The sequence below is a fragment of the Hypanus sabinus genome, chromosome 3, assembly GCF_030144855.1.
Source record: "Hypanus sabinus isolate sHypSab1 chromosome 3, sHypSab1.hap1, whole genome shotgun sequence".
Classification (NCBI taxonomy): Eukaryota; Metazoa; Chordata; class Chondrichthyes; order Myliobatiformes; family Dasyatidae; genus Hypanus; species Hypanus sabinus.
This window is the reverse complement of record NC_082708.1, coordinates 35,713,097-35,727,128: the sequence shown is the minus strand read 5'-3', so window position 1 is coordinate 35,727,128 and position 14,032 is coordinate 35,713,097. Positions and strand designations below refer to the sequence as shown.

General features: G+C 37.9%; 1 protein-coding gene across 2 annotated transcripts in view; it reads left to right on the top strand.

The window, feature by feature from the left end:
- The window catches only part of nbeaa (neurobeachin a), a 790,167-nt gene that overhangs the window by 232,079 nt on the left and 544,056 nt on the right, over positions 1 to 14,032 (top strand). For both annotated transcript variants that reach the window (XM_059964072.1, XM_059964073.1), the window contains exons 17-18: positions 6,278 to 6,370; positions 9,086 to 9,194. In XM_059964072.1, coding sequence (XP_059820055.1) covers positions 6,278 to 6,370; positions 9,086 to 9,194 — 202 coding nt within the window. The remainder of the gene's footprint in view (positions 1 to 6,277; positions 6,371 to 9,085; positions 9,195 to 14,032) is intronic.

Genomic DNA, 14,032 nt, shown 5'->3' with positions numbered 1-14,032 from the left:
TTCATGACTTCCATCGCATGAGTTTCATCCTTATCTTTGTCCTAAATGGGCAAACCCTTGTTATGAAACTATCCTTTGGGTCTCAATCTTCCTTAAGGGAAATATTTCAGCATTGATGCTGTCAATCCTATTTTGAATCTTGTCTTCCAGTATGAGCTTTATTCTTGTAAACTCTAGAATATAAATCCAAGCTGCTCAGTTTTGCCATACCACACTATTCATTCAGCCTGGGAGTTAACCCAGGTAGGTTCCTCAGAGATGATTCCAGTGCAAGTATTCCACTCCTTAAATCAGGAATCCAAACCTGTGTGCAATATCCCAGGTATAGTTTCACTATACTGTACAAATGTCACATAGAAGAACACAGCACAATACAGCCCTTTAGCCACAATGTTTTGTGAGCTTTTTATCCTACTCAAAGATTAGTTTAACTCTTCTCTCCCACATAGCCCTCCATTTTCCTTTCAACTATGTGCCTATCTAAGAGTGTATTACTTGTCCCTAATGTATGTACCTCTACCATTACATCTGATAGCATGTTCCACAGACCTATCATTCTGTATTTTTTTTAAAAAAACTCATCTTTGACATGCCCCCATACTTTCCTTCAATTACCTTAAAATTTATGCTCTTCTGCAGTAGCCATTCCTGCCCTGGAAAACGTTGCTCACTTTCCACTCAATCTATGTTTCTTATCAGCTTGTACACCTCTATCAATTCACCTCTCATCCTCCTCCTTTCCAAAGAGGAAGAACTGTAGCTCCCTAAACCTCTCCTGTGCTCTTAATCCAGGTAGCATTCTGGTAAATCTCCTCTGCACCGTCTCTAAAGCTTCCACATCCTTCGTATAATGAAGTGACCAGAATTTATCATAACACTCCAACTGTGTTCTATCCAGGGTTTTATGGAGCTGCAACCTTATCTCACGACTGTAGAACTCAATTTTTCTAACTAATGAAGGCTATTATATCATAATCCTCTTAACTGTCCTATCAATTTGCTCGGAGCTTTGAGGGATCTATAGATGTAAATCCCAAGATCATTCTGTTACTCCATACTGCTAGGAATTTTGCCATTAACCCTGGATTCTGCCTTCATGTTTGCCCTTCCAAAATGTGTCACTTCACACTTGCTGGATTGAATTCCATCTGCTTCTTCTCAGCCCATCTTTGCACCCTATATTTCTTTTTCAATATTTTTATTAATTTCTAACATAAAAGAATACAGCATACAGTAAGATATAATATATATCGATTACAATATGTTGAAATCACAGATGAAGTGTAATTACTCCATATCCATATAGATTAAATTTAAACATAAAATTGAAAAGAAATAATTTTATTATACAAAAAGTCTAAACCCACTACCAGAAAAAAATAGCTGTTTGGTTAAAAAAAAAGGGAAAAAAATCCTTAACATATAGTCAAACATATTACTAGCCAACATCTGTGCTTAATAGCAAATCAAAGATTTTAAAAGTAATTCAAAAAAAGGTCCCCACAATGTTAAGAAATCTTGTCTAGGTTCAGAAATTGAACTGAAAATCTTCTCTAAATTTAAGCAAGACATAACATCATGTAACCAATGAGTATGAGTAGGTGGAGTGACATCCTCCTGGCTATAAGAGAAATAAAGGCCAAAATATGTAAATCGTGTGTCTCCAAAATAATATCATTTCCTCCAACAATACTAATTAAGGTAGTCAAAGGATTAGGTTTAAAATGTACTTTTAAAAGCACCGAAAAAGTTTGAAATACTTCCAATATTCTTCAAAACTCTGACAAGTCCAAAACATATGGCTTAGTGAAGCTTCTCCATTATTACATCTATCACAATAGGGAGATATATCCGAATAAAAATCAGACAGCTTATCTTTAGGCATATGGGCTCTATAAACCACTTTAAGCTGTAGAAGGAAATGATGGGCACATAGTGATGAGGTATTAACCAATTTAAAAATTTCATTCCAAGTATCCTCAGAATTGAAAACTGTAAATCTTTTTCCCAAAGATTTTTAATTTTATCTAAAGGAATATTTCTCATTCCAACAACATATCATAAATATTAGATATAGATGCATTATAGAAGGGTTTCAAATTAAAAATTATATCAAGTAAATTTTTAATTGAATTTTTAGGAATTGTATGTATTTGAGAATGCAAAAAGTCTCTAATTTGTAAATATTGAAAAATGCGAAAAAAGTGAGTTCTCGGTAGACAATTAAGTGACAGTTGTTCAAATGAAGAATGACTATCTCCAACAAACAAATCATGAAAACGTTTAATACCCAATCTATTCCACTCATTAAAAACTACATCAGACATAGCAGGTTTAAAAAACAGTTAGAAAAAATGGGACTGGAAAGTGAAAAACTCAATAAACCAAAGTATTTTCTAAATCGTACCCAAATTCTCAAAGTGTGTTTAACTACAAAATTATCAGTGAAATTATTTAAAGATAAAGGAATTGAGGATCCGTGAAGAGAAATGATAGAACATTTATTAACAGAGTTAGCTTCTAAAGAAACCCAGACTGGACAGTCCTCTTGATTAAAACGTAAGATTCTGTATATTGACTGCCCAGTAATAAAACCTAAAATTGGGCAAGGCTAAACCTCTGTTCTTTTTAGCTTTTTGAAGATGAACTTTATTAATCGAGAAATTATACTATTCCTTATATAAGAAGATATAATAGAATCCAAAGAATCAAAAAAGGGTTTAGGAATAAAAACAGGTACGGCCTGAAATAAATATAAAAATTTAGGCAGAATATTCATTTTAATAGAATTGATTTGGCCAATCAACAACTTTGCATCCTATCAATGTCCTGTTGTAACCTACGGCAACCTTTTCTACATTATATACAGCACCACCAACCTTCATAACATTGCAAACTCACTAACCACCTTTCCATTTACTTATCCAAATCATTTAGAGGCCGCAGAACAGATCCTTGTGGAGCAACACTGGTTACTGATTTTAAGGCAGAATGCACTCCATTTACTACCATTCTCTGTCCTCTGTGGTGAAGCCAACTTTGAATCCATGCAGCCAAGTATCCCTGGATCCCATGCCTCCTGAATTTCTGAATGAGTCTGCCATGAGGAACCTTAGCAAACATCTTTGCAGCACATACTTCATGAATTTGTTTTGTCTGCTCTTCAAAGAATGTAGCTGGGTTCATGAGGCATGACCTGTCCCTTAGAAAGCCATGCTGACTATCGCTAATCAGACTATGGTTCACAAATGCTTGTAAATCCTGTCTGTAAGAATCCTCTCTAATACTTTGCCTACTACTGATGTAAGATTCACTGATTTATAATTTTCAGGGCTGTCCCTATTACCTTTCTTGATTAAAGAAATAATTGTTTTGACACTCTCCTATCTATACTGGTGCTACTCCTATGGCCAATGAGGATGCAAAGATCATAAGCAGAGGTGGAGTAATTTCTTCCTTCATTTCTAGGAGTAACCTGGAGTATATCCCATGCAGCCCCAGGGACTTGCCATCCAAATGTTTTTCAAAATTTCCAGCTCATTCTCTTCCTTAACATTGGCATGTCCCAGGATGTCATTCTGTTTCACTCTGTCCTTACATTCAGCAAGGTCCCCTCACTGGTCAACACTGAAGCAAAGTATTCATTATAGACTTCCTCTGTCTCCTCTAATTCCAGGCATAAGTTTCTTCTTTTATCCTTGATCAGTCCAACCCTCACTCTAATCATCCTTCTTTTCTTCATGTACATTTAGAATACCTTGGTGTTTTCATTAATCCTACTCGTCAAGGCCTTTTCATGTCCACGTCAAGCTCTCCTTAGTTCATTAATAGGCTCCTTCCTGGCTATCTCATAGCTCTCTAGAGCCCTGTATGATCTTTGCTTCCTAAACTTTAAGTATGCTTCCTTCTTCCCCTTAAATAGATGTTCCACTTCTCTTATCAACATTGGTTCCTTCATCCTACCATCCTTTTTTTGCTTCCACAAGTAACTGTCCCATGATCGTAAGCTCTGCAGAAAGTCCCAACGTACCCTTTTCATTTTTTGGATCTGTTGTTAAGCTCCATAGACAACTGTCCCCATGATCTCAAGCTCTGCAGAAAGTCTCTGCTTTGTCTCTGTGTCTCTGCTCGCCTTTTGACCCAGATGCTAAACTCGACAAGCAATTGTCCCCTCAATTGCAAACTCCAAAGCATGGGTTCTTACTTGTGTAATCCACCTTCCCTTTTTCCCCTATAATAAAAGATTATATCCTATTTGCTTTCCTAATTACTTGCTCTACATGCATGCTTAAGCTTTTGTGTTTCATGAAAAATGATACCTAGATCCCAGATCTGCATGATATTGTAGCAGTTCTTCTTTTAAATGTTTTACATTACTTCTTACGGAAGTGAATAATCCTTGCCTCATATCTTACTTCATCTACTGTATGTCACTGATAACAAACCCAATTCTCAGAATCAGAATCAGGTTTATTATCACCGGCATGTGTCATGAAATTTGTTAACTTAGTAGCAGCAGTTTAATGCAATACATAATATAGAAGAAAAAAAATAATAATAAATAAGTAAATCAATTACAGTATACACTGCCCAGGCCTGCGCCCTGGAGAAGACTTTCCAGGCGCAGGTCCATGGTCTCATGAGACTAATGGATGCCATACATACATACATACATACAGTATACATATATTGATTGAATAGATTAAAAATCATGCAAAAACAGAAAAACAAATATTAAAAATGTGAAGTAATGTCCAAAGGTTCAATGTCCATTTAGAAATCGGATGGCAGAGGGGAAGAAGCTGTTCCTGAATCACTGAGTGTGTGCCTTCAGGCTTCTGTACCTCCTGTCTGATGGAAACAGTGAGAAAAGGGCATGCCCTGGGTGCTGGAGGTCCTTAATAATGGACACTGCTTTTCTGAGCCAATGTTCCTTGAAGATGTCCTGGGTGCTTTGTAGGCTAGTACTCAAGATGGAGCTGACTAAGTTTACAACCCTCTGCACCTTCTTTCAGTCCTGTGCGGTAGCCCCCCCCCCCCCCCCCCACCACCCAGCTCCCCATTGTAGACAGTAATGCACCGTGTCAGAATGTTCTCCATGGTACATCAATAGAAGTTTTTGAGTGTGTTGGTGACATACCAAATCTCTTCAGAATCCTAATGAAGTAGAGGTGCTATCTTGCTGCCTTTATAACTGGATTGAAATGTTGGGCCCAGGTTAGATCCTCGAGAGATTTTTGACACGCAGGAACTTGAAACTGCTCACTATCTCCACTTCTGATCCCTCTATGAGGATTGGTATGTGTTCCTTCATCTTACCCTTCCTGAAGTCCACAATCAGCTCTTCCGTCTTGAGTTGACTGCCAGTTTGTTGCTGCGACACCACTCCACTAGTTGGCATATCTCGCTTCCGTACGCTCCCTCATCACCATCTGAGATTCTACCAACGATGGTTGTAACATCAGCAAATTTATAGACAGTATTTGAGCTATGCTAGCCACACAGTCATGGGTATATGGAGAGTAGAGCAGTGGGCTAAATACACACCCCTAAGGTGCACCAGTGTTTATCGTCAGCGAGTAGGAGATTCTAGATTACTGCTTTGCAGACTTTGTGGTCACCCTGCAACTTACTTTCCCACCTATTTTTGCACCTTTAGTGGCTCCTAAATTATACTCTAGTCCTTCATCTAGGTTATTGATATCTTTTGTAAGTAGTTGAGAATCCTGCATTGATCCCAGTAGCACACCATTAGTTACAGTATATCAACCTAAATGTAAAATACTCATCTGTTCCTTTTAGTTATTAAAGCAATCTGATACGTTATCTTCTCAGTGCCTATGGACATGCACAAAAGAGTGGGAAGAACTTTATGCAATGTAAGGTTACCAGAATGTTTAGATTAATTCAGCTGAATATTCCATGCAGTATTTTTCTGAGGCATATTGCAACATCAGTGTTGTTACATGCTAATAGCTTTGTTCAGTTTCTCTATCTGGATAGAGGGAATTCTAAACATGATTTGTTTTTGACACCCTAATTGCCAGAAGAACGGAGTGTAGAATCTAATATTTGTGGTTTTTATGGCGTGGCTGCATTTCAAGGATTTTAAGAGGTATTTTAATATATACACTTAATCTTAGGCAAACATTTAAATCTTCTGGAGTTAGATGGAAAATAATCCTGGTTTTGGTATTTTGCCAAACAATATTATGTGAGTCAGCAATTTTATGAATCTCTGTAATGTTAATTAATATGATAACTATTTCCCTTACAGGGTTATTTACAAATTGCTGGCCTCCAAAAGTGAAAGTATCAGAGTTCAAGCTCTAAAAGTTCTGGGATACTTCCTCAAGCACCTAGGCCACAAGTAGGTTTAGTGACATTAAATTTAAATGCTTTTTTCATTTATTTGAAGTAATATCATTCTCTTACAATTTTCATATTCTTAACCTGCATACTTCATTTGTACTGTTAAAAACATGTGAGGCATTCATCTTTAGCAAAATTGACTGAGACAAAGTAATAGGCTTTTATACTATATTTTAGTTTATTCTAAGTCTTCATTATTCCTAACTTTCTGTCCAAGTACTTGAGGTCAATTGTGCATTATTGGAATTATGGTAAACATTAGGTGCTCCTCCAGAGCCCTCCCCTCTGGTTTCCCATGAATTGTATTTGCAGAGGTTGAGATCACGCTGACAACTAGTGATTGGCCAGCATTGGTGATGTGGTCGGGAGCCCCAGGATCAGAAATGTGGGTAGATCTGTGGTGGAAGCTGCAATGTAGAGTTCAGGCTGGGAATATAACATGAATGCGAATGCATGGGCTTCCTCTGGGTGCTCTGGTTTCATCCCACATTCCAAAGACGTACTGGTTAGCAGAGTAATTAGCCATTGTAAATTGTCCTGTAGTTAGGCCAGGGTTTAAAAAAGTGTTGCTGGGCAGTGCAGTTCATTTGGCCAGATTTGCCTGTTCAACATTGTATCTCAAAATAAACAAATTTAAGCAAATGGTGACAAGGTAGTTAGGAAGTGATATTGAGCAGAGAAGGACAAGTACACTGGACTGGGAAGCAGGCAGTTATCATTGAATTCAGAAAGCTAGTCCAAACTATTAGCAATATGTTATTAAACATATTAACAATTATGCAAACCTCAAGTTCATATTAATATGGAGCTTGCTATTTAATTTTTGATGGAATTCTTTTCTGAACTTCATATTCTGATCTTTGCAAAGATTTTTGTCGAAATTTGCAAGCCGTTATTTTTCTACCATTTTATTTTGGTTGGATTCAAATTTCTATGATATTTCCACTCGAATATACCACTGGTCACAGTATTATCTAATTTCTGCCTGTAGCCCAAATATATCATACCTCAGTTTTTTCACATTTAGCTGAGATCGGTCATTCCTGAAAAAGGATCTAGTGCTTTTCTAGTGTATATGATGAATAAACTCTTCTTGGGCTTCCGACTGGGTACAGGTATCGATTATAACTGATATTTGAATTGAATTGAATTGACTTTATTTCTTATGTCCTTCACATATATGAGGAGTAAAAATCTTTACGTTACCTCTCCACCTAAATGTGCAATGTGCAATCATAGTAATTTATAATAATTTATAATAAATAAGTCAATGTAATATAGAGTATGCTCAAATCAGTCTGATGGCCTGGTGGAAGAAGCTGTCCCAGAGCTATGGTACCGGTTCCTAGATGGTAGAAGCTGGAATAGATTGTGGTTGGGATGGTTTGGGTCCCCAGTGATCCTATGGGCTCTTTCTACACACTTGTCCTTGTAAATGCCGTGAATCATAGGAAGTTCATAACTACAGATGACTGGGCTGTCCACACCACTCTCTGCAGAGTCCTGCAATTAAGGAAGGCACAGTTCCCATACCAGGCAGTGATGCAGGCAGTCAAGATGCTTTCAGTTGCACCCCTGTAGAAAGTTCTTAGGATTTGAGGGCCCATACTGAACTTCCTCAACCATCTGAGGTGACTTCTTCCCTGTAGGCCACCATGTTAGTGTTTGAGATAGGCCTATCAGTGTAGTGTCAACAGCAAATTTAATTAGCAGATTGGAGCTGTGGGTGGTGGAACAGTCATGGGTGTACAGGGAGTAAAGGAGAGGACTCAGTGTGCAGCCCTGAGGGGCTCCCGTATTGAGAATCAGAGGGTTGGAGGTGAGGGAGCCCACTCTTAGAACCTGCTGGCGATCTGACAGGAAGTCCAGGATCTAGCTGCACAAGGCAGGGTCAAGGCCAAGGTCTCTGAGCGTCTTGTCGAGCCCGGATGGAACTATGGTGTTGAATGCTGAATCATATAGCTGGTGTGTACAGACCACGTGAGGTCCTTGGTGATGTGGATGCCGAGAACTTGAAGCTGCTTACCCTCTCAACTGCAGATCCATTGCAGTCAACAGGGGTTAGCCCAAATCCATTCCTCCGTAATCCTCAACCAGCTCCTTTGTTTTTTGTGAAATTGAGGGAGATGTTGTTTTCTTAATAGCACTGTGTCAGAGAAATTGTCATCTTCTTCAGGGATGATGCCTGGGCATGTCTAGACCAATGGCATTTATACACTCGTAGACCATCCCTCCTGATTAGTAGTCCTCATCCAATCAGATTTCCATTCTCCCATCTTGTTTTAGAGTGAGACCTTCATCTTCGTTAAAATTTATTTCTTCTAGTTTTATTTCAATGACTTCCTTTACAGGCGGTCCAAAAAGCCCTTGCCGTGGCACAGTAGTTCTGTGCCGTCAAAGTCAGTCCTTTGGGCATTGTGAATGCCAGTTTGGTCTGAATTTTCCAAATTGCTAACTGTTCAAAGATAGCAAAACTGCAAAACCAATAGCAACATTTGTGTTACAGTTTTTGGGTTTAGAGATACATTCTATCTTATTGTTTTGTGTATTGCCCAGAGTTTGAATTAATTAGCAGTGTAAATGTAAAACAATTCTGTGTGTTCCTTTCAACATAAGACCATCTTCCAGAAGTATTTAATTTCATTTCACTTTTTTTTGTTGTTGCTTTTGTCATTTCTGGTAATAATAAGTAACCCTAATGTGACTCTTTCAGAAGGAAAGTGGAAATCATGCACACGCATAGTCTATTTACTTTGCTTGGAGAAAGGCTAATGCTCCACACCAATACTCTTACTGTAACAACATACAACACACTGTATGAGGTAAGACATAGAGCAAGAGCTTATTTAAAGTACTCTTAATGTATCAGAGATGTACATGTTTGTGCATTATAATTTTAAACTAAATTTGCTGTTACTGTATTATTCCATATAATGAAAATTTTAAATATTCTCACTGCTTGAGGACCTCATTGCATGCTTGAATGTATCCTCTAGAGAGATAAGGTGAAGTTGTTACGGTCGAAGTATTTTTCACAATACCATTATCCATATTTATTGGAATTTTTATTATAAGAACCCGATCATGTCTCCACTGACCAGAACCTGTTCCTTTAATTTGCTGTGTTTTAGTTCAAAGTAAATTTATTACTAAACAACATGCATGTCATCATACACAACCCTGAGATTCATTGTCTTGTGTGGAATCACAGTAGATACAAGAATACAAGCGAATCAGTGAAAGATTGCACCTGACAGGCCAAACAATGTGCAAAAGACAATAAATTGTGCTGATATTAAAAAAAGAAATAATAATAATAATAAATAAGCAATAAATATCCAGAATATGAGATGAAGAATCCTTGAAAGTGAGTCCATCGGTTGTGGCCAACAGTTTAGTGATGTGCTGAGTGAAGTTATCCCCTCTGTTCAAGACCCTGATGGTTGACCGGTAGTAACTCTTCCTAAAACTCTTGGTTTGAGACCTCTGTCTCCTATACCTCCTTCCTGATGGCAGCATTGATAAGAGAGCATGACCGTGTGGGTAGGGGTCCTTGCTGATGGATGATGCTTTCCTGTGACAGCGCTCTGTGTAGATGTGCTCAATGGTGCGGAGGACTTTATCCGTGATGATTGAAACGTATCCACAAATTTATATTAAGTTTTCTGTACAAGGTGATTGGAGTTTTCATAACAAGTAGTGATACAATATCATCTCCACCATGCATTTATAGAAGTCTGTCAAAGTTTTAAATGACATGTCAAATCTTCACCAACTTAAGAAAGTAGAGGTGCTGCCGTGCTTTATAGTTATACTCATAGGTTAACATGTTAGACACTCTTGTATCCAGATCAATAAAGATCATGTGATTGATGCTTATTATTCTAAGTGGCCATTTATACTACCTGATTTTGAAATAATTGCAATAGCAACCAAGAGTGGACAACAAATACTTGATGGTTTTGTCACTTTTTTAAAAAAATAGATATCTGTCATAACATTTTTAAGACACAATTAATTTATTTTCATCTATTGCTTACAGTAAAGCTAAGATGCATGTTAGTAAACATTTGTGATTTGATTTGTTAGTGTTCTGCCTATGCCATATCTACATATAATATTGTAACTACGAGTCTCTTAAATGCCCCTAATGTAGCAGCTTCAACCCCCACCCCTGGCAGTGCATTCCAGATACTTAACATATTCTGAGTAAAACAAAAACTATCTCTGATGTATCAAAAAATTAAATATTTTATAAAACTACACACTAACAAATCCTTCAAATCTGATGGACTGCATTCTATGGTTCTGAAGGATGTGCCTGTAGGGATAGTGGATACATTGTGATCTTCCAAAGTTTCTTAGATTCTAAAAAGAAAAACTTAAAAATATAGATCTGGTATTGAGGGAAAAACTTTATGCCACCAAGCACAACATCTGCCATTGGAAAAATGCTGAGTTGAAGGAAGAAGGAACATGATTTCTTGAAACTGAACTTGCAGATAATAATGTGATTTGAGGGTATTGGGAAGCCAGTGGCCTGAGTGTATTTGGATTTCAAAAAGGTACTCAGTAGAAGCTTACTGCAAAAGAGAAGGGATTATGTAATTGAGGACTCATACATGGAAAACAAAATTAGTATGCTGGTAGAGCAAGTTATAAGGAAGCAAGGTGGAATCTTGGCATCTGTTGCAAGGGAATCAAGTATAAAGGTAGGGAAGTCTTGTTACCCTTGCAACAATGTTTCTGTATGATAATAGTGGTCAACAAGGGTTTTGCTTCCTGAATATTTCTGGATGTATCTTATGGAATTTGACCTGATTATCATGAAAATCACTGTGAAATTTCCCAAAAACTTTTGAAAGTTTTTATATTTGTTATTTTAGTTCATAATTTTAATAATAATATTATTTTCAAAAACACATTGACTCTGTTTAATTGTATTATCTTCCAAATGTTACTTTTATCGTAATATTGGAATTTTAGCATTTTTCCCAACAATGGGTGATTAGCGAGCAGGCATAAAGTTCTTGCTTTCCCTGTTGCCTCATAGAAATTTGGGATATCACAAGTAATACATTCATCATCACTGCAGCCACTTTAGAGAAATTTATATACAGTTCAGTTTGATTTGTTCAGTCTATATGACAAATAAAGCAGCCAGAAGTTGTGGCACACATTGGTACCAATAACATAGCTAGGAAGAGGATGAGGTCCTAAAGTCAATATAGGGAGCTAGTTAGGAAGCTAAAAATCAGGACATTAGGTATAGTCATCTCTGGATTGCTGCCTGTGCCAGGCACCAATGAGAGTAAAAATAGGAAGATATGGCAGGTGAATAGCTGGCTGAAGAATTGGCGTAAGAGGAAAGGTATCAGACTTGTGGGTCACTGAGATCTCTTCTGTGGAAGAAGGGTAAGGTCATACTCTTAGAGTTGTAAAATTAAGTCAGCTCCATCATTGGTACTAGTCTTCTTAGTATCCAAGACAGTTTCAAGGAGCGGTGCCTCAAGAAAATAGCTTCCATTGTCAGGGACTCTCACCACCTAGGACATGCCCTCTTCTCATTGTTACCATCATGAAGGAGATACAAAAGCCTGAAGGCACATTCTCTACTATTCAGGAACAGCTTCTTTTCGTCTGCCACCCAATTACTAAATGGACGTTGAACAGAACCTCACTATGTTTTTTAATTTCTGTCTTGGCACTACCTATCTAAATTTAGCTACTTAATGTACATATATATTTACTGTAATTCTTTTTTTACTCTATTCATCATGTATTTCATTATACTGCTGCTGCAAAATTAACAAATTTCATGACATATTCCAGTGATATGAAACCTGATTCTGATTCTTCTCTTGAGCTAGGTTGGCAGGAGTGTAGGAACCAGAGTGTCAGGACAGATGATGGAGCTGTTGGTTTAAACGTCAATGCCATGTGCCGAAAGACTATGAAGAAAGTTAAACAGTGGATCGGGCATATATGCAGACAGATAGATGGGTTACTTAAATGCAAGAGGTATTAAGATTAAGGGCGATGAAGTTACAGCATGGATCAGAACAGGAATTACAAAATTTGGGTGATTACAGAGGCTTGGCTGTCGTAAGGACAGGATTAGCTTCTTGCTGTTCTAGGCTTTAGATGTTTTAAAAAGGATAACGTGGGAAATAAAATTGATGGTGGTAAGGGATGTAGCATTGCTAATCAGGGATAGTATCATGGCTAAGGAAAGGAAGGAGGTTGTGGAGGGATTGTCTGCTGAGTCAGTGGAGGTCAGAAACAGGATGGGAGCAACCACTCTATCAGGAGTGTTCTGTAGACTCCCCAATAACCACTGAGGCATGGAAGAGCAAATAAGTAGGCAGATTATGAAAAAATGCAAAAATAAAATGGTTGTTGACTAGGGTACTTTCAACTTCCCTAATACTGATCAGCACCTCCTTGGTGCAAAAGATTTTGAGGGGGCATAATTTGTTGAGTGTGTCCAGGAAAGATTCCTGACATAACATGTGGATAGGCTGACCAGAGGAAAGGTCATATTGGATCTAGTAATAGGCATTGAATCTAGTCAGGTGACAGACTACTTGGTGAGCAAGCATTTTGTAAGTAGAGACCTCAACTCCTTGATTTTTAGCACAACCATAAACAAGGATAGGAACCGATGATATGGAAGTCTGATCACCTCGCTGTACTTCTACACCCTGAGTATCGGCAGAGACTGAAGACTGCAGCACCAGTAGTGAGGACCAAGAAAGTTTGGACAAGGGAAGCACAGGAGCACCTACAGGACTGTTTTGAATCAGTGGATTGGACTGTATTCAGGAATTCATCTTTGAATCCGGATGAGTATGCTGCAGTTGTTACTGGCTTCATTAAAACCTGTGTGGATGAGTGTATGCCTACAAAGACTTACTGTACATTCCCAAACCAAAAGCCGTGGATGAAGCAGGAGGTACGTAGTCTGCTGAAAGCTAGAATTATGGCATTTAAGTCTGATGATCCAGGCCTGTACCAGAAAACCAGGTATGATTTGAAGAGGACTATTTCAAGGGTGAAGGGACAATTTCGAATGAGGTTGGAGGCGATATCAGGTGCATGGCAACTCTGGCAGGGACTGCAAGACATTACTTCCAACAAAGTGAAACCCAATAGCATGAATGGCAGCAGTGCTTCACTACCAGATGATCTCAATGCCTTCTATGCATGCTTTGAAAGGGGGAACACAACTACAGCTGTGAAGATCCCTGCTGCACCTGATGACCATGTGATCTTCGTTTCAGAGGCCGATATTAGGCTGTCTTTCAAGAGAGTGAAACCCTGCAAGGCAGAAGGTCCCGATGGAGTACCTGCTAAGGCTCTGAAAACCTGTGCCAACTAACTAGCAGGAGTATTGTATTCAAGGACATTTTCAACCGCTCACAGCTACGTGCAGAAATTCCCTTTTTCAATCTTTTTATTATTATTATTAATATCAACATAATAAGATTAATACATAGATAGTGGGATTACAAACTTACAAATTTATACTGAACATGAAAGGATACACAAGCGACAGTTACAATATAATTAAGTCTTCCCAAATCATGAATGATACAAATAACATATAAACAAAGCAAAACTAGGTTATATCATAATATATATTAGAAAAAACAAAAAA